Source organism: Cricetulus griseus, assembly GCF_003668045.3.
Source record: "Cricetulus griseus strain 17A/GY chromosome 1 unlocalized genomic scaffold, alternate assembly CriGri-PICRH-1.0 chr1_0, whole genome shotgun sequence".
Taxonomy (NCBI): Eukaryota; Metazoa; Chordata; class Mammalia; order Rodentia; family Cricetidae; genus Cricetulus; species Cricetulus griseus.
In genome coordinates this window covers 156,581,381-156,605,815 of record NW_023276806.1, presented here as the reverse complement: position 1 = coordinate 156,605,815, position 24,435 = coordinate 156,581,381, and the positions used below count along the sequence as shown (strand labels likewise).

Here is a 24,435-nt window from a genome sequence, read left to right as displayed (position 1 = left end):
AGTGTGATGGCTAAAGAATTTTATGCCAAGCCTGAATCTTGGTACCCACTAACCATTTGTCTCTGACTCCAGCCCCTGAAAGATAAGTTCCCAGTAACCCAGACTTAGTGACCCTCACCCATAAATATACACCAATGACCATCTACTTTTATGATATGACTGACTGCTTTTTTTTTTTTTTTTTGCTTTTGTAAACCTTCTTATGCAGAGAATCAAGGATTATTTTGAGGTGGCCTTGATTACCTAATCTTTTTTTTTCTTTTTTTATTAGTTCAAATTAGGAACAAGCTTGTTTCACATGTCAATCCCTTCTCCCTCTCCCTCCCCTCACCTTCACCCTTCCTACCCCATCCCTACCCCCACCCCATCCACCCTCCACTCCCCAGGCAGGGTAGGGCCCTCAACAGGGGCTCTGCAAAGTCCACCACATGATCCTGGGCCAGACTTAGGCCCTTCCTCATGTGTCCAGGGCAAGAGGGCATCCCTTCACATGGGATGGGCTCTCAAAGTTCCTTCTTACACCAGGGAAAAATATTAATCCACTACCAGGGTCCCCCTAGAATGAAGAGGCCTCCTCATTGACATCCATGTTCAGGGGTCTGGATCAGTCCTGTACTGGCCTCCCTGGACTTTTACTCATGATTTAAATTTTTCTTTCAATGGAATAAAAAGGAAAAGAGAAATTAAGGAAGGAAGATGCCATGTCTTAAGATTGACTACATACTAGGAATGTAACCACTTTAGTTTTCATTGGAGCTTCCAAACTGTTGGAACAGTATTGCTTCATGTCCTTTATCTAAGATCAAGCGAGTAGATATTATTGTTATACTTGTGTTCCATATGAAGAAGTGAGATTTGGACTAAAGACATAATTTCACCAAGGTCATTGTGCTGATAACTGTTAGCCTAGACACCCAAACCATGCAGATACATTTTTGACTCAACACACTAATTTTTAAGGGAGGTGGAGTAGCAGTTCAGTCAAAACAGTGCTTGCCATGCTATACAAGGACCTGAATTTGACACCTAAAACACATGCCCCCCCCAAAAAAAGTTAAGTATGATATGTGATGATAATTGAGCCTCATCTCAACTCTTGGGAGCTAAAGGCAAGCAGATCTGTATGCTTGTGGGCCAATAGCCTTGCCTCTTAGATGAGTCCTAGCCCAATGAGAGACCCTGTCTCAAAATCCAAGTTAAAAACAGAAACAAACAACAAACCATGGATAGTGCCTGAGGACAAATATCTGAGGTTGTCCTTGTCCTCCACATATGCCCAAACATGCATATACCCCAGCACAAACACGAACATGTACACACACACACACACACACACACACACACACACACACACACACACACAAACACAATGAGGTGTGGTCAGTGCTACAGGTGTGGAGGCGGATCTATCACTACAAATAATAGTGACTTTCCTAGTGAAAAACTATATTCTCACTTAAAGTAGTGGGCTTATCATCCTAGGAAAAATATAAGCAGGTGTTGATCGATACTGATTGAGTACATATCAGAGACACTATGGGAAGCATTCCAGTACTGATGGATGACAGTGCATGTTCAACTCTCCAGGCCTCTTCTAGAGGATTTGGTATTTCATTGAACAGTCACAATGTATGCTCTCTGTATTATTTATTAACAATGGATACATTATAAGCCAATATCAGACCACAGAATATTACTCAACTACTTCACACTTTTAGAATGTCTAAACTTACTTATGACTATCATACACAATTTCAAGATTAGGGAAGCAAAGCCACATCCTAATACTCAAAAATGCATACTGTGCAAGTTATTTTAGTTTTAAAGGACTATTTGGGGCATGTGGCAATAAATTCTGGTGTCCGGTGTGCTAAGCCCAATTGATCAGCTTATTAAACAAGACCTCTTGATAAAGATTAGTTGATAAAGGATAGCCTAGCAACTACTGTAATTCAAAGTCTTACGCAAGTATTCTGTTATTAAGTGATTCCTTTGGTTTAACCCATCCAAACTACATGACTAAATCATTCAGTGAAGTGTTACATAAAATAACAATAAAAATAAATCTCTGGATTTAGATAAAATAGTGTGCTTGTCTGCTAATGTATTCTACTACCCACCTTCCCCAGTTGGTTCAATTAAAAATAGTACTGTAAAAAGAAATAAAATCAAAAATAAAATATGCTAGTTGCAAAGCATTTCATAGAGAGGCTTTTATGTTCAGTTAATGGTTCATGGGAAAGTGAATATTACTGGAGGCAAAGAAAATTCTTCCTCAGAAAATGAGCGACTCCTAGGTCATTATTTAAGCTCCCATACATTATCAGAGTATACTCACTCTCTTCCTAAGCAAGGGACACAGTGAGGGCTGTGGCTGCCTGACACATCTCCCCACTTGGCTTGTCCTTTAGAAGAGATTTCAGGCTAGCAAAAGCCTTCCTTATGGGTGATGAGTAGCCTTTACCAAGAAGAGTAAGTGAGGTTATCTTTGCTGTTAGAACTATGCATTTTCCAGAAAATGACCTAAAATTCATTTATGCAATGTACAATGGACTCTGTGATCAAATTCTTCACACCCTTATTTGAATAGTTTCACTCGTAACTAAAATTCAGATGAAAATTTTAGGAGGTAATACGGTAGATTTTTTCTTTCAGATGCAATTTAGGTTGCAGGATCTAAAATGCATCCTCAGAATATATTTCAAAATTATTTTATTTTATGTAGATATTCGTCTACATTTATTGTCACCATGTATGTGTCTAGTGCCTGGAGGCTGGAAGACGATGGCAGATCCTTGGAACTCGAGTTGCAGATGGTTATGAGATGTCACGTGCTTGCTGGGAACTGACCCCAGGTTCTCTGCAAAATCAGTCAGTGATCTCAACCACTGGGCCACCTCTAGTCTCCAAAACACATTTATGGGCTAGCAATATGGATTAGTGGGTGAAGATGCTTTTCACAAAGCTGGCTGATTTGAATGTGGTCTTTAGGAACCACAGGTGGAAGAGAAGGAACTGATAGAAGGAACCAAATATGATTCCAGCAAGTTGTCCTCTGAACTGTACATGCACACGTGCACATGTGCACACATACACACACCACACATGCACACTCACACATACACATACACACACCACACATGCACACTCACACAGATACAAATACCATACATGCATACTCACTCATACACATACACACACCACACATGCACACTCATACAGATACACACCACACACATGCACACTCACTCTTACACATACACACACCACACATGCACACTCACACATACAGATACACACCACACATGCACATTCACTCATACAGATACACACACGCACACACATGCACACTCACACATACAGATACACACACCACACACATGCACACTCACATATACAGATACACACATGCACACACATGCACACTCACACATACACACACCACACACATGCACACTCACACACCACACACATGCACACTCACACATACACATACACACCACACATGCACACTCACACATACAGATACATACACCACACACATGCACGCAGAGACACAAACAAATCACACATAGCACACACAGACATACATACAGTTACACACACACACACACACAAACACAGACACAGGCAAACATAAACATGTACTCCCATGCACACATAGACATTCACACACACAAATATAACACTAAATAAATAAACATAAAAGTACATTTTAAATCATGTAATTTCAACCTAACACCATCCATCCACTGGTAGTCTGTTTAGTCTTAATGGAAATGATTTATAGGTAGGAGGCACTTACAAGCTTCTTGGCCACCTTTGTATTGTAATGTCTAGTGCTTGGTTATTTTGTATATTTGCTGTTGTGTAACAACAGGAACAGCCCAAAGAGATGGCTGTTACTGCCACACAAGTGGATCTCAGTCTCATCAAGAAGATTATCAATTGATTCGTAAAAGGTATGAGAATTTGAAGACCTAAAGCTTCCTTGTGATAATGACAATGGCTCAGCAATAAAGTCAAAGGACAATTTCACATAAAAACAGCTGTGAGGCCACCTCCCTACACTCCAGCTACAATCTTGGCTGGTCAGAAAGACAAGCCAGATTTTCCAAATGTCTTTCTGTGGTCACACACTCTAAAGAGAAAGGTAAGTCATGCATGCTTAGCTAAGAAGACAAAAGAATTTATACTTCATTGATTACCTGCTACATTCTAGGCTAGCAGAACAGCATATAATCTTGTAGTAGTCTTATGACATAGCTCTTAAAAAAATCTGAATTGATAGGTGAGGAAGTTGATATTAAAGAGGCCACAATATCAGTCAATTGAAAAATTGGAATTTGAAGCCTGGACTGTTTAATTTCAAAATCCAAACTGCAAAAATTCTGAGCATTCAAGCCCAGCATGTACAGACACGATGATGCAAGAACACACTATCACACACATCTCCAACAGCACCAAACAACCAAGTATGGTGAGCCCAAAGTGGTCAAAATCACTGCATTCCACTGTCACTACTCATCTTTTTGGCATTTGAATCTGGCTCCAAGTGGGAAACCAGAAATGTTTGTGAAAATTCTGTGCTTGTGTGTGTAAAGTGGGAACCTGAGGACTGACCTAGAATAAATTCAGTAAATTTCATTTGGTTTTATTTCTACCTCAGTCTCAGACAGCTGAGCTTACTGGCTAAGTTTCAAATGACTGTATAATCAGTGAGGATTTCCCCTATAAGGAAACTGTTTTCATTGGGTAGAACCATCATGTTATGATATTGTCATGTGATTCACACAGTGTTCCCACTTGAGCTGTTTCAGATTGTTAGGGGTGATGATGAGAGGGGTCCAGCTTTCTTCCTGGTCTAAGTAAATACTTGATATTGGAGGGGGAGACATAAAAGTGCTGGAGCAGAACAGGTGGGAGCATGGGATGTCTATGCTGCTCTCTCATGAATCTCCATTACTTAGGTTTGTTCCTGAAACCATCCTCTGGGTTTTTAAGCAACAAATGTCACAAGGACTCATAAACTTTGTTAATGCCAGGCACTGACACTTCAGTGGCCTTCCTAAGCTAAATTCTAAGGCCTAATAACCCATACTCTCTAATACAGTATTTCTTCTCACTCAGCCAATAAATATATTTTTTTCTCTTTTCTTTGTGAGGGTTCTCTAGACATTTTAATTCCCTGGCTTTCTCTGATTTCTAAGATTGTCTGGTGGATTTTTATTCCAGTGGACCATGAGAGTTCTAGGGAACTGAGTAAATTTAATGTTAAGATTATAAGAATAGTTAATATTATAAAATACTTTATAAAAGGCCTAGAAGTATTAATGATAATAATAATAATAATAATGATAATAATAATAATAATAATGTGTAATCATCATGCTGAACACAATCTTCCTCATGGTAGCTCAAGCTGAGAGCTACACTTTAACACACATCTGCACATACCCGGCATTATATCCTAGTGCACATGTCACTACCACAATCCTATATTAGTGTTTTCATTCTAAGTGTGCTGAGATAAAGCAGCCAGTAGACAGCAGTAAGCCTATACTTTAAATGTATATTTATCTGACTTTCATTTTACTATGTGATTTTCACCCACACTCAGTTCCCAAAATGTTATTTGCAGAGTGACATCTTCATGTGGTTGCTATCACTCCTTTAGACAAGTTGGTTTTGGTGTGTGTGTTGAGGCAAGGAAGGCAGCAGGCTGTTAAAGCTGGGATTTATGATCAGCTTAAGGACCAATTGGAAAGGTACCTGCTATGGCCAAACATTTAGTAGATAATTAAGATAATTGGTGTGTAATTAAGAGGCAAAAACCAATGCATCTGCAGACCCAGCCTTTGTCAATAGTAACGATTTTTCATGGATGCTGTCTCTGCTTTCATTTCAATGCCATTGCAGAAAGTAGTAAAGAAAGGTAGAGGTTAGACAGCAAAAGTAGGCATAGAAAGAAGACTTTGTGGAACAGCCTGCGGATTTGTTTATACTGAAATGTTGGGTTTGCTTTATTATTTCAAGGATAGTAAGATTTTGGGCCCTTTTATAACATTTCAAATATGGCAACTGGGAATGTTGAAACAAGACATCAGACTTTTATATTTGGGGTCTCTCTCTCTCTCTCTCTCTCTCTCTCTCTCTCTCTCTCTCTGTGTGTGTGTGCTTTTGCTATGAAATTCATGCTCTTGCTATGAAAAGCATATTTTTCTACTCTTCCTGTTTAACATGGAAATGGTAATTATGCTATAGACCCAGCGACAGGAGCTCTAGACACACCTAGTATCCAGGTTTAAAGTAATATGCATGTCTTGGTACTTTCTGCTAATCTCCAAGGAGACTGATGCAGATATAGATTGATCTAATACAGTATTTCCTTCTCAGGCAATAATAGGATGGGGGAAGGATATGATGGGCAGAAGAAGTTTGTGATTGAGCATGGTGAGTGTCCCTATTCTCCCAACTCAGCCACTCCATTCCCATCTTTCCAGACACGTGACCAGGCTGCACTCACACTTTACCACTGTTTCATCTGTACCACTGAGTGACAACCTGGCTTGCTTGTGGAGGAGCAATAACACCACAAAGTCTCAACATTTGTGTAACATCTGCAGCTTTGACAGCTCGGATTTGCCATTGTCCATGGTTCTGCCAGTTCCCTGACAAGGCACATGCTGTTGTTAGCCATTCTGGGAATCATAGTTTGAGACTTCAAATTATCCCAGTACAATTTTAGCTTTTCTTCATTTACAATTTTGATACTTTGTTCACCATTGATTTGGAGTATTAATTTTGAGTTTTTAAAAATTTAATTAAAATACTTTGTATTTTTATGGTGATGTTGTTTAGCACCCCCTATAATCTTGCTTTCTAGGCAAGTTCCTTATTCAGTTCATCCTTATTCAAATCATCCTGATGATGGAGTCTAATTAATTTCATTAGTATGCATATTGTGAATTTTAAAGGCATAGATATCTGATATTTGGCATCATCTGTCAGTATTAAGTAAAAAGTTGGCAAAAATGTTTCAAATGACCTTCTACTTTGAGTTGTAAGTGTATACAAGGAAACAGAAATATAGCATATTAAATAGTGATGGTAAACAAACTCTTTGAGAGATGCTCTGTTAGGCAGTATGGGATAAAAGAATATTAGTGACATACAGTTTTTGGCAAATGGTATTTAAGACCTACAAGTTGTTAATTACTTTTTCCAGGATAAACGGGGCATTTCACTGAATGAAAAGCAGCATATTATTAAATCATCAGATTGCATACCACGTTGAAGTGCTTTCCACTGCATTCAACCTAAAGTTGAAGCTTCATTTATTAATATTAACTGGCATAGTAAAATAGCAACATGGGAAAATTCTCAGTTTGCCAAATCAATACACTCAGTTGATGTTTTTTAGGTTGTTGGAACTAAGAGTCAAAGGATAAAATTCACAGCTACTCATGATATAATATGAAATTATCTAAGGATTTTGATCACATTTTGGCTATTTCTTAGGCAGATTTATTAATTTTAGTGTAGAAGTTTCTTATGTTCTCACCATTCATCTCTTCAAGTTCACTGTTGATTCCAACATCAATAGAATTCATTATTTTGTCAATCTGTGAAAAGTAAAAACAATGTAAGTGAGTTGCTATATATATTTTTATAATTGCATTTAGAAATAACTACTAAATGCCATAAGCATATATGCTCAGTGCTACTGCCACAGCAAACTGAAATTCAGAGACCAATAGCATAAGTTTTAAAGGCAAGCAAACAGATTTTTGCTTTTCAAAAATATATAAATTATAAACTTACCTATTTTCATGTATAGATGACTCATTAAGTTAACAACTATGAAGTCTTTAAATCCAGAAAAATAAGGGCTAAGGATAGGTTCAGTGTCAAGGTCTATATTCTCTGTCATCATTATCCTTCTCCCAGAAGTCATGAACACTTACTGGGAAAGGCAGGTTTTAGTTTGTGGACACAGCTGTTGGATTCAAGTTCTAACTAAATGATTTGTGCAACCGAAAGCCAGTTGGTGGCACTAATTAAAGAATATAGCCTTCAAAACAACTTAAGTCTATAAGATAAGTCAAACGCTTTAATCCTATTCCACAAAAAGGCATTCCAACCAAAATTTCAGTAGTTAAAATTTTAAAAATGGATATACTAATAAATACATCAGCATGTAAGTTCCGAATTAAGATCCCAAATCCTGAACTCTAGGAAGCAAAACTCTTCCCATCCCATATTAGCCACCTGAGTAAAATGGAAAGTTTCAAAAGGACAATGAACATTAACTACTCAAGTGTTCCAATTTGTTCATTGTGAGAAAGATGCAGAGCTATAAAGTGATTTTTTTATTCCCAAACATCCCAATTCAGAAAGTCATTGTCAGAGTCAGGTCTCTTTTTGGCTCTCAGAACAACATAGTGACCTCATGTACTTCAAAGCTAAACACCCAGCATAGTCTTTTCACAAACCAAAATATTACATGTTAGGATGAGTTTCGATAGAGATTTGGTCCATTCTTCAAAGAAATTTAAGAAAAAGCAAGAAGCACTATTATTTTATGGTGTAATTCCGGTAGGAAAGAAGAGATCGCACAGTTTTACAGGGACCTTTTATTTTCTGAAAAATGCTTTCAAATTAAAGACTTTGCCTTTAAGTGGAGTTTAAAGTAGTGAGACCTGACCCCAAGATGCATTTCTCTTTTAATGTGCCTCTGATAGCTACAATGGGAAATACTAAATGATGTATATTTGTTGCATGCTTCTCAAAGAAGAGCCAGGACTGCCGGCTTTCCCATTAAAGCTAGAATCATAAGATCTGTCCTGAAAATATAAGACACTTCAAAGCAGGAAGACATGCTAACAAAAAGTTTAGCAAGTAGCAAACTGCCACAGAGCAAAATAAGATTTTTCCAAAATAAGTTTTTGCTCAGACTGTCATCCACAGTGCCTGGTGGGACATGACGGGAGCATTCTCCTGTACTTCACAGCTACTTATTACTTCTGCTTGATACCAATTTCTATAGAAACAAAGTGTCCTCCACACGTGTGGAAATGTGCTCATTTTTCCACTTGCTGTGAAATTACCATGTATTATCCACAGAACCTTTCCTTCCCGTGGAGCTGATGCATGCATTACCCACCAACCTGGGCTTCTGAAAGATTTTAAAAACAGGAGATCTTTCCTCCAAACCTCACTCAACTACAAAGCCCGTATAAAGACTACCAAGAAAAGACCGGCTTACTTCTGCCCATTCAGATGTGAAGGAAGGTGTCCTTTCGGAATTATCTTTAGAACTGTGTTCCGCCGTAGATGGCTCGCTCCAATTAACTCTCGCTTTGTCCTTTGAAGGGTAGGCAATAAGATCAGAATCGGACTTAGAGACATTTTTGGACAAGTGCATGTCGATCAAGGCTTTAGGCAATGACCTTATTCTCCCCAGAGTACACGCTCTCTCCACAAAGCCCCCAGTATTCATTCCCCACTGGTCACCACTACGTGATCCGCTCCTAGATGTTCTTGTTCCAACAATGGTATGGTTTTCGAGTTGGTGGCTTCTTTTGTGGAAAATTGTTCTACTGACCACTTTGGGTTTAATTTTCTTTACCACAGGCTCCGAGTTATTTCCTATTGGAGTTTGCTTGAAAGGCAAAGGACTGTTTGCCAAACTGGCTTCATCTTGTCCGTCTTCACATTGATTTCTTTTCCCATACAGATGAAAGGGGTTTTCAGGGGACTCACAGGCTGGAGAGGAACCGTGGAGAAGGCCTGCAAATTGCCCAGCCTCGTATTCTTTTGGGGGATCATTGTCTTCCTGTTGAGAGAGGTCATCTGCAAAGAGGAGGAAGGCTGTCAGGGTGCTTGCTTACAAAGGATTCCGAAAGCCACAAGACAGTGACAATGCATTGATGAACTTTTATATGGCCAGACATTTGATTTACTTATACGCTGTAACTCCTTTGCTCTAGGAAATGCCCATGATCCTATACTGCAACATATAAAATGTGCATTCACATGTGTGTGTAGGAGGAGGTGTATGTGTTTGAATTAAGTGTCTCTGAACACTTTAGGGTTCATTTAAAGGTTTAAACTGAGTGACACCACTGACTATATGTCCTTCCTTCTTGACTCCAGGGTATATGTTTGATGTTTAATGAACAGAATTGGGTTTCTTAAAGTGGAACAATCATATCCCGGGCCTCACAGTGTTACTGTGTAGTAAGCCATCAGGATGGCATTATACATACTGATAACCCTTTTCACTTTCTCATCAAATAATTTCAAAAACAAAATCCTGGGGGATATATTTAGTAGAAATTTATGATTAGTGATCCTGAAAATATTCCTTTAAGTATTAAATTCAGATAATATTATTCAGATTTTATGAGTTAAATAAAAAAGGAATTTTTAGGCTCAATGCAGTTGAGTGGTACATCTGTCATATCGCTTAGAAGCATGACCCTTCCACAAAAGTGATACTGAACTGTTACACAGAACTCTGTCTTTCTCCTCTGAAATCGCACACCTTCTGGTTCCTTTAGATCTTTGCAAGTGCAATGCATAAAAGATATCAAAGAATGGTGATTTTTTTAAAAATTGCCTTAGAAATGTTTCCAAGATAAAACATAAAATCTCTGTGATTTAAAATACATTATCTTTCTTTTAACAACTTGATTTGCCATATAAAGAGATGCTGAGTAAAAACTTGCCTACAGGACTTAGCAAAGGAAGTCAGTTTACTTTGCTTTATAGAAGTAACAGCAATTCATAGAGATTTCTAAATATTTGCCAAGATTGAAGTTCTATTATGTGATAGGCCTAGAGCCTAGTCTTGTGAAGTCAGAAACAGCCAAGATGGGGCATACTGACAACACACTGAAGCAGACTGGCTGAGTCACACAATTAATACCAATTATTATTAATTCCCAAGGAGTTTATGAATTAACAAGTAATATTCATCTAGGCAACTAATTGAGAGTTAGATTCACATCATCTCATTCGGCCCTCATAGCAACCAGTGATCTGGTTACTGACAATAAACATGATTTTCTGATAGAAAAATCTACGGGCAAAGTAACAAATTTTTCTACTTGTGAAAAACTGGAAATCACAATGAATGTTAGCTGACATTTGTTCAGGAGCTGGTACAGCTCCTTTGTACTGTGCTTGGGTCCTGGGCCTCCATGCTTCTCTCTCCCTTGCAGTCAGTAAAAGAACATTTCTTCTTGGGTCTGCATATTTCCAAACCTCATGCTGGTTCATGTTAAAATATTCTGAGAAGATCATATTTTCCTACCCAGACCTATCAGGCCAGCACCCCAGAATGAAAAAAAGAAAAGCACTGGGAATTGAGATCCAACTATCTGAACAAGAAGCAATCTTATCTGTCTACTTCTATGGGATAGCCATATTAGTTTTAACAGGAAAACTCAATCCCTTTACAAACAGCTACCATGTTCTATGTCAACTGCATTTGGCATTCTTCTTGTAACAGAGATGATTCTTGGGGCAGAGGTCATAGTTGGGACAAGACAACCATGAATTCTTTAAGACTAGTGTTTATCTTTTCTATGTCTACTTGTTAAGAAGTTAAACCAATACACAATTTAGCTTGTTGAAGTTTCTGTGCTTAGTAGGTAGTCATGCTGTAACTCCACCTAAGGTCCAACAGACTCCAGCATCTTCTGGCTGGAATATGCATCACCACTAAGACAAAAGAATAATTTAGTGTTGGCTTACTAAGAAAATAATCAAGGGGGCTCAAACTGGTCATGGTTTTCTTATTTATGACTAATTTTGGAATGTGAAAGAACAGAGTAGTAAAAACAGAACTGTTTTGTTTGCTGTATGTGCTTTTCCTCAGAGACAATCTAATACTAGGAGGAAATAACACCTGTCAACCTCTTCCAATTCGTCTCCCCCCACCCCTTCTTCGTAGGGGACTTGGAGTCTCCGCTGTGGCACTTTACAGCACCAGTCGGTTGGTCTGAGATGACAATAATGGTGGGGAATGGTAAAAAGGAAGAACTGCAGAACTAGAAAGTTTAAAATTGCATTTTGAATGTTGCTGTAAAGGCTAAAGTGATTTAGTTTAGCAGGAAAATTGAAGAGTATGGAAAGACCTATTATCAGAGAAAAGTCTATAAATCTTAGTCAAAAGGGTTTCTGACCATGTTAGTTATCTAGAGTAATGAGAATTTAGGGACACTATATTTAGAGTTTAAAGGAGTCTGTGAGTAATAGTTTAAGGTTACCATCACCTCTGTGTTTTGACTAAAAATGACTATGATTACAATCTCGAGTGATTCCTATGGCCCAATCTCTCTAGTCCCAAGCAGCCACTTCCTTAGATGAAAGAAAATTTAGTTCTTAGCTTGTAAGCTTAGCCTTTGAATAACAGTCCTTAGCATCATGACAGTTAAAAATATGTTTGTCCCAAGTGGTAAGAGAGTTCTTGCTTATTTCAGGGGTCAAATTTTAAAGGTTACTCAAATCAAAGAAAATGAGAAGTTGATTAGAAACCTTAAATGACTGATCTTAATTCATCCACCCCTCCCTAGGGCCACACCCCTCCCTAGGGCCACACCCCTCCCTAGAGCCACACATCTCCCTGGTCCCAGTCCTGGATGCTGATGGCCACTGGGACTAAGTGCCTTGAATTAGTCAATGAGACAGCAGCAAACACAATGCAGGACATGGACAGTCTAAGAGCGCTTCTGCATTCAATCCAGGTATTCTTGGAATCTCGTCACCATGTAGGCCAGGCTGAACTGCTAAATGATGAAAGAACACATCCAGTTGTTCTAAAATGTAGCATTTTTAAAAAAAGGAATGTAGGAGTCAATTTATAGAAATGATGGTCATTGAAAAAAGTAGGCTTTTACACTCAAAGATCCAAGAAGAGGGACATACCTCACTCTTTGGGGTCACAGGGAGGTACATGAGGCTAGACAAAAGGCAGAAGGAATAGGGAGTTTGTGAGCAAGTATCTTTTTCTGGCATCTATGGGAAGGAAAAAGCAAAGCCAAGATAATAGGATTAGATTGGCTAGTCTGAATCAGTTCAGCAGAGGAGAAGGGCAGTCTCTAGTTATCTGGTGCCTGACCCTGACGTGTATGACGAGTGATCATGGAATAGCAGCAAGTGCTGCCAGGATGAGCTGAGGTGGCCCCAAGTGGAAGAAACACCCAGATTCAGGAACTAAATGAATGCCTGTTATTTTAAGCCACTGAGTTTGAGGTGGCTTCATGTGCCACTTTTCAAAAATCAATACATTCTTAAAACAATAATTCTGTAGTGCTTTCTTTCATTTCCATATCTGGAAAGTCATGATATCAACAGTATACACCTAAAAGTATTGTGACCGTTGAGTGAAGTAACAGACCTGCCTTAGTCCATTGGATGGCTCTAACAAAGCACTATAAACATAACAGTTTACAAGTAACAAATAGCTATTCATTACAGTTCTAGATACTGACAAGCCAAATGAAGACACCAAAAGATTGTCTGATGACAACCCCCACTTTCTAGCTCATCTGTGACCTTACCTTATAAGGGGCCTAAGGGAGGTCTTGGGAGCCTTTCATAGGGGCAATAATCCCATTTGTAAGGACTCTGATCTCATGACTCATCAACCTCCCAAGTCCTACACCTTTTACTATCTAACACCTTGGAGGTGAGGATATCGACTTATGATTTAGGAGAATAAAAATATTCAGATCCCAGAGAGAAACAAAGACAATTTCTGCTATAGTTAAAAGAGACAAATATGTTTATTTTGTTACTTATTGTAATATTTATTATTTATACATTTTAATCTAGTGGGTTCCATGATTTAAAGGAAATGCAATATTAATTGGTGGTATTGTACATCAAATCTAGTTTTTTTGACATGATAACTATGTAAGATTTATTTATTTTTATTTAAGTATCTTTATAAGCACGCTTTAGAAAGATTTTTACATTGTGTTACTAGTTCTTTAGATGAAACTTAGGCAAAGCATATAGATTAAACTATTTTCATATCTTGTCTTATTTAATTTCATATTTCTCCTTTGAGAAAGTAGGTTTTTCCTGCCAAGATACAGAAGTATATATGTGTGAATTCCAGACTGATAATTATTAGCACTTCAAAGAAATGCCAAAGTCGGTATCTAGTGGTAAGCAGGACCTTTGCTCACAATTTTTATCACCTACATAAATATCTGAATAACAGTAAATTAAAAATTTCATGTTAGGATAAAAATCAATCATAAGAAAAACTGACTACTATTATATATCCAACTTTTGTCTATTACAGGCTACTTCATTTCCCTTCAGAAAAAAAATCTAATTTTAGAGATTCTAGTGCTCATATTGATATTCATAGGAATGACTGATTTATTTCACAAATACATATAGAACACTTTCATTGCATTTGGTGGCAAAATTTCTGTAGGAACCAAGGCAATTATCACTCCTCCTGGTTATTACATTTCAGAAAAAGGCACAGCTACAGGCCAATAAAGAACAGTCTTGTTTTGATGAAGTTATGTAGCTAAGATAACAAGGTAATGAGATAAGAATGAATAGGTATGCTACAAGGTGAAAAGAGACAGTCTTTAGTAGTTCTATTTCTACTGTCATGTCTTGAAAGGTTTTCATTATTTTATTCAACTATCTGTGTTTTCAGTCTTCAATAGGCATTTCTTCTTCCTATTCTTTAAGGTCTTTGAACAAAGTCATAATTGCTTTTATGAAGTCTTTGCCTTATGCTTTAGCTAAATTGCATTTTCAGGGCCTATTGCGGTAGGGCTGTGGGATTCTGGAGGAGGAATATTGTCTTGGCTGCTCATGTTTCTGGTTTTTTTTTTTTTTTGTGCTGGGATCAAGGTCTGGAGTTAGGATATTTGAGGTGTTCCTTAGTGTTGATATCTAGCCTTGTCTTTGTTGGGTGGGTGTTCAATTTCTTGGTTGCTGTTGCCCAACTCTGGACAAGTGTAGTGGCTGTAGGGTCCATGGTAGAGTGTTTCTGTGGATCAGTGAGCAATACAAAGGAGTGGAGATGGGCTAAGAAAAAAGGGTGAGGGATGCATGGAAAGATTTGCAGAGTTCTTAGGGAGTGAGCTGGGAGGAGGGACCCCTGCAGGCAGACTACTGCAGAGCTAAGAGTAATCCTGGAGAGCCTGGAATGGAGGACAGCAAGGATGGTGAAAATCTCCCACCTGCACTGCAGCCCAGAACACAGGGGGTCCCTGGTAGAAAATGTTTCTGCAGGTTTGTGGGTGACACAGAAGAATGGAGGTGGGTTAAAAGTGAAGGCTGAGAAGGGCAGTTGGAAATATTAAGGGGACTTCTGGGTCTTCAGTAAAAGGAAGAGTCCGCAGGGAGTGGAGGTGGAGTGGGTGGGGTTCCTATAGGCAGGCTGTAGAAGGACTAAGAGTAAGTCTGGAGAGACTGGAATGAAAGAGCTAGGGAGACCATGGGTCTAACTTACACTTTGAGAAGACTCTTTATGGCAAGAGCATAAAAACAGAATTTTATTTTTGTAAAATTAAAAAAATATATTTTTGTAAATAAAGGCTATTATCTCAAAACCCTTTATAAAACCCACTTCTAATTAGCTTTAACTTTCCATTTGACACAGCCTAGAGTCACCTGATAAATGAGTCTCATTGAGAGATTTCTCAGATCAGTCTGTGGGGGGACTGTCTTTATTGTTAGTGTGAGATGGCCCAGTCCATTGTGGGTAGTGTCATTCCATAGGCAGGTGGTCCTGTAGGGACCAGACCCTCACTCAGCCCCCCTGCTTTAGCAGCCATGACAGGCTACAGAAAAGACACCTAGGCCTCTGACACAAGGAAACTCCAGATCCCCTGGCCTCCTGGAGCCTAGGGCCAAAACTGAACACAAAGAAACTCCAGAGTCCCCATAGCCTCCTAGATGCTTGGTTCCCGGGAACTGTTTGGCCACAAAAGAAACTCCAGGGGAGACCAAAACCTCCCCTGTAGTCTCCAGGATACAGTTCTGAAAACTACTGGTATCTATGTACAACAGGTCACCTGCAAGTAACAAGACAAAGCCATAGGAACCACAGAATGTTCCCTCTCAGCACTGACCAATGAAATAAATGGTACACAGGTATTTTGTGCCAAAATATGACTTTGAGAAATTCTCCTAATTGTTCTCAAATGTCAACCAATCAGAAACCAACCTGTATCTACCAATATAATCCTGTAACTTTTGTCTTTAAAACCCAGCAGCAGACAGGAAACTTCATTCCCTCTGGGGGCTGCTGCATCAGCTAGCCAGATGGGGTCCCTGACATGGCTGAATGAACAATAAAACCTTGCTTTTACAGTTCAGTGGGTCTGTCTCCCGGGTGGTCTCTGGGGAATCTTTGCAACTTGGGCACAGCAGTCCTATAGAAGAAAGCTAGGTAAGCATGAGCCTAACAGTGAACCATCAATCAGGGTTCCTTCACACCCTATGCTTCAAGATCATGTTTGATTTTCTGACTTGATTTTCTTCAATGATGACATGTAACCTGTAAAATTAAAACAAACCCATTCCTCCACTAAATTGCCCTTTATCAATGGTATTTATAACAACAGAGTGAAACAAGAAGACATGGGATAACGTGACTGTCAATCTTGATGGCTAATATCACTATGTATAGAATCACCATGGAAACAAACCTATTGGCATGTCTGTGAGGATCCACCTTGGGGTGTGGGTGGCACTGCTCCATGGGCGGGGGTCTCAGAATGAATAAGATGGAGAGAGAAAGTAAAGCACCAGCATTCTTGCTCTCTGCTTCCTGACTATAGATGGCCATCCATCTCACACTCTTGCTGTCGCATGAGTTCTACACCACACTGGACTGTATATCCTCAACCTGGGAGCTGGAATAAACTTTTCCTTTATTAACTTATTAGGTATTTGGTCACAGCAACAAGAAAAGCAAGTGACACAAAACTGATCCTGACAAGTGGGGCTGTTGCTGCAATAAACCTTAGATGTTTGGAACTGGTTTGTGGAAGGAGTAGAGGAGTTGGAAACCACAGGCAGGAGAAGCCCTAGAATGCTATAGGCAGAGGTTATTCAATTAGATTGTGGATAATCAGAATATAGAGCAAACTGCAAACCATAGAGGCACAGCTAAGGAGGAGAACAAGACTCTTTTGGGAACTGGCTGGCGGCTGTTCACACCAGATTTTGGCAAAGAATTTGGTTGTAGTCTACCTGTGTCCCAAAGACTTAAATTAAAAAGTAATGGACTAATTTGTTTCTTTTTTAATTTTATTGCATACACATTTGTATTTGTGCATGGTGTATGTTATGTGTGGTGTATGCACACAAGTGTGTGTAGGTGTACAGGCCTTGTGTACCTATAGAGCCAGGTCAGCTATTATGCTTTAATGTGTCCACTGTTACTTTGGGACAGAGTCTCTCACTGAACCTTAGGCTGGTGGCTAGCAAACCTAGCAAGCCTCTGACTCCACCATTCACAGCCCTTGTGTAATAGCAGGCACATGACCTCGCTTAACTGTTTATGTGGATGCTAGGATCTGAACTCACATCCTCAGGCATGCACAGCAAGCACTCTTCCCCATTGAGACATCTCTCTGAACTAATTTCTTTAGCAGAGGAAATTTCAAGGCAGCAAAGCTGTCCGGCTATGGCATGAATACTGCTAATGTGTTTATCCAGATATATGGTGAGACAGAGCAGAAAGGTGTGAAAATATGCAGTTTAGCAAGGAAAAGAATGTGCATGGGCTTAAAGTGAAAAGGAATAAAGACAGTAAAAGATAAAATGAGAATAACAATAAAAACAGTATTAGTGATGCCTTTAAAAAAGTTAGGTATCAACAATCCAAGCAACAGAGGAGAGGCTACCTTAAATGCACTCCCCTGGTAATGAGATTGATGACTAACTTATATACCATCCTATAGCCTTCATCTAGCAGCTGGTGGAAGTAGAAGCAGACACCCACAGCTAAACCTTGAACTGAAATCCAGTTGCAGAGAAGGAGGAGTGATGAGCAAAGGGGTCCAGACCAGGCTGGTGAAACCCACAGAAACAGCTGACCTGAACAAGGGAGAGCTCTTGGTTCCCAGACTGATAGCTGGGAAACCAGCATAGGACTGATCCAGACCCCATGAATATGGGTGTCAGTGAGGAGACTTTGGAAATATATGGGGCCCTTTGTAGTAGATCAGTACTTATTCCTAGCATAGGAATGGACTTCGGGAGCCCATCCCACATGGAGGGATACTCCCTGAGCCTAGACACAAGGGGGTGGGCCTAGGCCCTATCCCAAAGGATATGACAGACTCTGAAGACCCCCCCCATGGAAGGCAGAAAGGGTATGTGATAGGTAGGGGGTTAGTTGGGGGAGTGGGGGAGGAGGGGAGGAGGGGTAGGAGAGGGAACTGGGATTGACATGTAAAATAATCTTTCTAATTCAAATAAAAAAATTTAAAAAGTTAGGTATCAAGAGATTTTATGGCACCAAATGGATGGGCATAGACAAATTGACATCACAGCATCTGGGCATCTGTAGAGATAGAGAAAAATGGAGGAAAGAGAACATTTAATAGAGCCTCCAAGCTGTGGCATCCGGAAGCTGTCATCAGATAGCCCAAAGGAAGAGAGCGCTACACCAAGGAGGATGCCAAGTTAACAGAATCTCAGATCAATCAGGAGAAGTAAAAAAAAAAAAAAAAATACACCACCTACAGGAAGGAGACAAAGCCTTTGAGAATCTCAGAGATATGCAATATATATTCACTCTAAAGAAAAAGCTTTCAAAAGTAGAATGTATGAGCTGAAGAGGTGGCTCAGTGGTTAAGAACATTCACTGCTTTTGCAGAGAACTAGGATGCAGTTTGCAACTCACATATCAGACAACTTACAAACACAAACATATGTACACTATGTATGTGTGGGTAAAACTCAGATACCCACACATACATAGTGTACATATACAGGCACACACACATACACATAAAACGAAAATAAGACAAATTATTTTTTAAAGTGGAATCCAAATTAAAGGTAAAAACCCAAACTGAAGGAGATGTCTAAGCGAAAAGCATTTCATATGATGGGACTGCAAAGGTGTCATGAAGGGTAGATTGCCAGCAGAAGAAGACCTTGAACATAATGTAATAGAAAAGTATTGTGTTTGAAGGTAAAGGAGTGTTCTGGGAGGCAAGGTGTGAGGAAGCATCCTGAATTAAGCAGAGAAATAACTGCATTTCTTAATTCTTACAGTGATAATAAAGGGACTATGGCATGGGTAAATCTACTGTAGTTTATTCATGATCCTTCATGTGCATCTCTCCTCATTAGTTTAGGATAACCCTTCCCACTAAACATGGGACACAAGAGTGAATTAAGATAACTCCACTTAAAGAAACTTCAAGAAAAAAATTAGAGGAAAATGAATGTTAACCGTTAAACAAATCAAAAGACTCACAGCCTAAACATTCGGGATTAAGAGAAAGAATTAAGACAATAATAAAAGCACCAGTAGCATTATATGGATTGTAAGTACAGGAGCTCAGGTGTGAGACACCTGGCCATTCTCTCTCTACCCTCTTTCCCTCCATGAGAGAATCAGTGCTGATGTCGTTAGATGGGGAACAGGGAGATAGCATCCACACCAAAGTGGGGAACGGCACTGTAGACATAACACAGCAACAGTGGGGTCCATTTTTTAGAGAGAACCCAGTACAGCACATGAGAGAGATCCAAGCTAAAGAGTCAGGGACCAGGAAAGTGGGAGAGAGTTCATGCGGAGAAGGTGGACTGCCTGGAGTCTGTAACAGAGCAAAACAAGGAAGATATCCCAGTAGAAGGTTGGTCCAACAAGTGGTGTCAAGCCAATGAAAGAAAAGAAGGTGATTATGGAATGTTAAAGTCCCATCAGGGAAAGGAAGGTTGTCGCAGGCAGAAATTTCTCATTGTGAAGTGACAGTCTCAGTAGAGGCAGGCAGGGCTCGCAAAGAGAAGCAAGCCAGACTGGAGCACCAGATTTTCTCAGCACGAGAAAAGTTCCAGGCAGAGATAAAGCAGTGGACGTGGAAGACTTGTTAATTTCAGAATCATTGAGCAAACAAATAACAGCATTAAGGGTAATGGAAGCCAGGTTTCACTTTGTTAATGGGGGATTTTCCAAATACGGAGAATAATCTACAAGTGTGATGTATTGGAATGAGAAATAACTGTTTTCAACACACAGAGAAAAGCAGGCAGACAGTAGCAAATGTGTATTTGTATGTGTTTAGAGAAGTTACCTAGCTACCCATTGGGAGGACCTGAGAAATGGATATGTCAATAAGGAGAGGCCAGATTTTGATTTCTAAGCATATTTTCTACTAATACAGGGATCCACTGAAAAGAATGAAGTAAAAGGAGGGCAGCAACAACTGCAGGGTGAGGCTGGAACATCCTGTGCCACCAAGGAAGGAACTGTTCAAACAACGATGAGGGATGATAACAGGACAGGGACTCCACCTGAATGGCTTCCCACTGGTTAGATTGAAGATAATTTTAGGAAATCATTAAATAATCATGCTAATGGATTTTAGCCCATTTAATACAATGGAAAAACATGAGCTCATGAAAAAATATAAATAATTTTTTTGCAAGTTTGGATAGGAATGGGGACTAATTTCAAATTGTCTCCTTACAGAATACATCCTTATTGTAAAGAGAAAGAGTAATTCGATGATAGAAAATCTGGGAGGCGGTACTAGGAGGCGGTACTACTTTAATCAAATGGCCAACGCTATTATCGTCAATAAAGGAACACAGCAAAACTACATTCTCATCTGCTAGGACGCAATGCAAGAAATGCAGAATCATTTCTATGTTTTCCTGACAAAGATGAATAATATGTCTAGTCAAACAGCAATATCAGATAAGCCCAACTTGCAAGTCATTTTACAATGTCACCCACCTGTAACCTTCAAAAGTGTGAAGATCATGAAAGTCAAGGGAAGACAGAAGAACAGCTCCTGATTAAAGGACAGTGAGAAGGCACAGTAGTCAAATACAACATTTGATCCCAAACTGGTCTTTCATCACAATGCCAGTATTACTGGGGATGCTAGCAACCCTTGAGTGGGGTCCGATGGACTAACAGTAGCAACAGATTAATGTGAAATTTCCTGATTTGTTGCTGTGGTGCTCAGGAATGCACTTGGCTCTAGGAAATGTTCTCCAAAGTTCCCAAAGTGCAGGCCAGGCATATGTCAAGTTTTTCAGATAGTTTCCATGAGGCAAAAACATTCTTAGGGGCCTGTGAGATGGTTCAGTAGATAAAGGCACTTGCTGCCAAGCTGCTGACATGAATTCTGTCCCTGGGACCCACAGAGTAGAAAGAGAAAACTGACTTTTACTCCTGCAGACTGTTATCATCTACCTACCCCACACTCACATGAATAAATAAAAGTAATTTTAAATAAAAAATAATGCCCCCTTTAAACTTCCATCCTCATGAGTATTTATACAGTTGTTTAGAAGCTACATGAGCTGTCTTCCTGGGGTGGAATGATGACATGTGTCTTTACATATTGGCTGCAGGAACTGGTACAGTTATTCCTACTTAAATGAAGTCACACATGTAAATGTAAAATGGATTAGGAATGCCCATGTCACCCCATCAATGTACTGTGTACCATGGGAAAGATAGAATGAAGAACTGAATGAATGAAGAATCAGACATCCTACCTAAACTCTATCACAGTTCTAGAATGTTTATTTAAAATATAATGTTTGCTCTAGGTTTTGATGGGTATTGCTTCAGTCAAATATTTCCATATTTAAGGTTCTTCTTTCAAAGTTGCTATGAACTTTGGTTATGATTAGATGGTAAATTTATGTCAAATGTGCATCCTTACTGATTATGTAAGTTATGTGCAGATGATGGTTTTTTAAATATTCTTTCATATTTGGGTTAGCAGGTTCTCTGATTTTTTTGTATCCATGTTCATGCATAAAACAGGCTTTCTACCACCTTTCTTATACTAACTTCAGTTTTGCTACGATGACTTTAGCCCTATCAATTCAGTTGAGGAAACTCTCCAGTTTCCTGTAGAGTATCTTAAAACTTAATCCTTTCTCTTATATTAACTTTACCTTTAAAATAATCTGGACTTTTTTGTGGGTAGATTTTAAATTATCCATTTGATTTTATAATTGTAGGACTATTTGATGTTTGTATACATTTTGATGCCTTTGTTATAACTATTTAGAATTTGACCATTGCCTTCAGTATTAAATTCACTGGTGTGAGCTTGTTTTTTTTTTTTCTTTTCTCACCTTGTGAATCATTTTCTAATAATATGTAGTTACATCCCTTCTCATTCCAAACATAGCATATTCATACCTTTTATTTTGAACTTTGCTTCTTGGAAATAGGGTCTCAGGTACCCTAGGCTGGCCTTGAACTCCCTACGTACCAAACTGAATCTTGCCTCTATCTTCTGCTCTTCCTGCCCCCACCATACTAGTTCTGGGATTATAGGTCCTTGCTACTTTTCAAGTCAACATAACATAAGCTAGAATTATCTGAAATCAGGGAACCTCAATTGAGAAAATGTCTCCATCAGATCTGTCCATAAATCATTTTCTTAGCGATTCATGGGGGAGGGCCCAGCCTATTGTGGGTGGTGCTATCCCTAGGCTTATCACATAGACAAAATCAGTTTTTATGATTTTATGTTTCATGAGGTAAGTTTCAACCTCAGGCCGAGTACGGTGGATCACGCCTGTAATTCCAGCAGGTAGGAGGTGAAGGCAAGAGAATCAGGAGTTCCAGGTCATCCTTGGCTACAAAGCAAGTCTGAGGTCAACCTGGGTTATGCAAGACTATCTCAGGCAAACAAAACCACACCATGTGTTGTCAGTCATTGGATACAAAGTTGTACACATTTTATCAGATTCAGTTTATTGAATGACTTGTTCAAATCTTTTCTTGACTACAGGAGTCTGAAATCTCCTACTTTTAGAACACAGGATGTTTTTCTGATAGTTCTACAAAATATGTATAAATACATATGCACAATATAATTATACTTACAGTCATATAATTTTAAATGCATACATGTTTAGAGTTTTCATATTTTCCTGGTAATTCAAACCTCATATAATTTCATAATGACCCTGAACTGAGAGGGAGCAATATCTTAGTGTCCTGAGCAGACTGTATTTGTGTGTGCGTGTGTGAACTGCAGAAAGTTCTCTGAGTACCAAGACGGATGTGGTACTTTGAAGTAAAATATGCGCATTATTGAATGCATATTGATAATAATTTCATTCAAAAGCATTTTCAGTGGAACCCACAAGTTTTTATTATAACTCTGTACTCCACTAAAATGTAGGCTTATTAATAAATTGACTTGACACGTATGTTTGCACTTTGTAATATATGAGGTAATCACATAAATAAATTATTCTAAGGAGTATACAGATGAAGAAGAGCATGACTTCAACTACAGATGTGAACCACGTAAATTCTTTTAAAATATGATTCCCCTGAAATATATTTTTTTATGGAAAGCAAAAAATAAATTTGAGGAGTTTTGGTAATTTTTAAAGAGTTCTAACTGTCATATGACATTTAATTTTTTAAAAAAGACTGTCATAGGAAATGGTCATTTGAGTATCTTTTTTACATAAATCTTAGGTGAACTTGTTTAAATTGAAGACTCCTGGTCTACATTTGCCCATAAGTTTCTTAGAGATGTTGGAATTTATCATAAATTAGGAAAGTGTTACCCATGGCTTTCAATTATCATGTAAACTTGTATGAACCCAACTGTAGTTCCCCTAGTCACCGAGCTCAGGTGTTCTAGCTAGAGTTAGGGTTTTGAATTTTATCCAATTGTTGAGTCTCTTTCCAGCGGCCCTACATCTCAGGACAGAGAGGCAATCAATGAGCCACTGAGGCAACCACTGAGGATTTACATTCCTTTCATTCCTCAAGGTAAAAACTGAACTAACATTCCCGAAAGTATATGACAATATTTAAATAAACTCCAATTTCTTGCAGAGGAATTTGTTTCAATGATTACAGAGGCTAAGATTCCGTAGGAGGTGCAGACACAGAAGGCGTTAACAATTACCATGTGGCTTTTACATTCGAGGTGATCCTGTCTCATTTAATCCTCACCTAAGCTTCTGAAGTAGTTGATATGATGTGGGTACTGATAAGGAATCACACAGATAATCAACATAGGACCTGCTCTGGGATGTAAGTCTGATTTCCCCACTAAGTTTTCAAAGGTTTTGTGTCTGCAGCATACCCAGAACTTCCTATGGCTTCAGCATCACATGCGCTCTACGGAGCTCCTAACTGAGTATCACTGGAGTTTGCAAATCTTGCCATGAGCTCTTCTCCAGGCATCAGCAATGACC

General features: G+C 39.0%; 1 protein-coding gene across 3 annotated transcripts in view; it reads right to left on the bottom strand.

Moving 5' to 3' along the window:
- Anks1b (ankyrin repeat and sterile alpha motif domain containing 1B) overlaps positions 1–24,435 on the bottom strand; it is a 1,028,376-nt gene that overhangs the window by 443,828 nt on the left and 560,113 nt on the right. For all 3 annotated transcript variants that reach the window (XM_027392602.2, XM_027392606.2, XM_035451548.1), the window contains 2 exons: positions 9,269–9,855; positions 7,565–7,625 (listed from right to left, as the gene is read on the bottom strand). In XM_027392602.2, the coding sequence (XP_027248403.2) occupies positions 7,565–7,625; positions 9,269–9,855 (648 nt within the window). The remainder of the gene's footprint in view (positions 1–7,564; positions 7,626–9,268; positions 9,856–24,435) is intronic.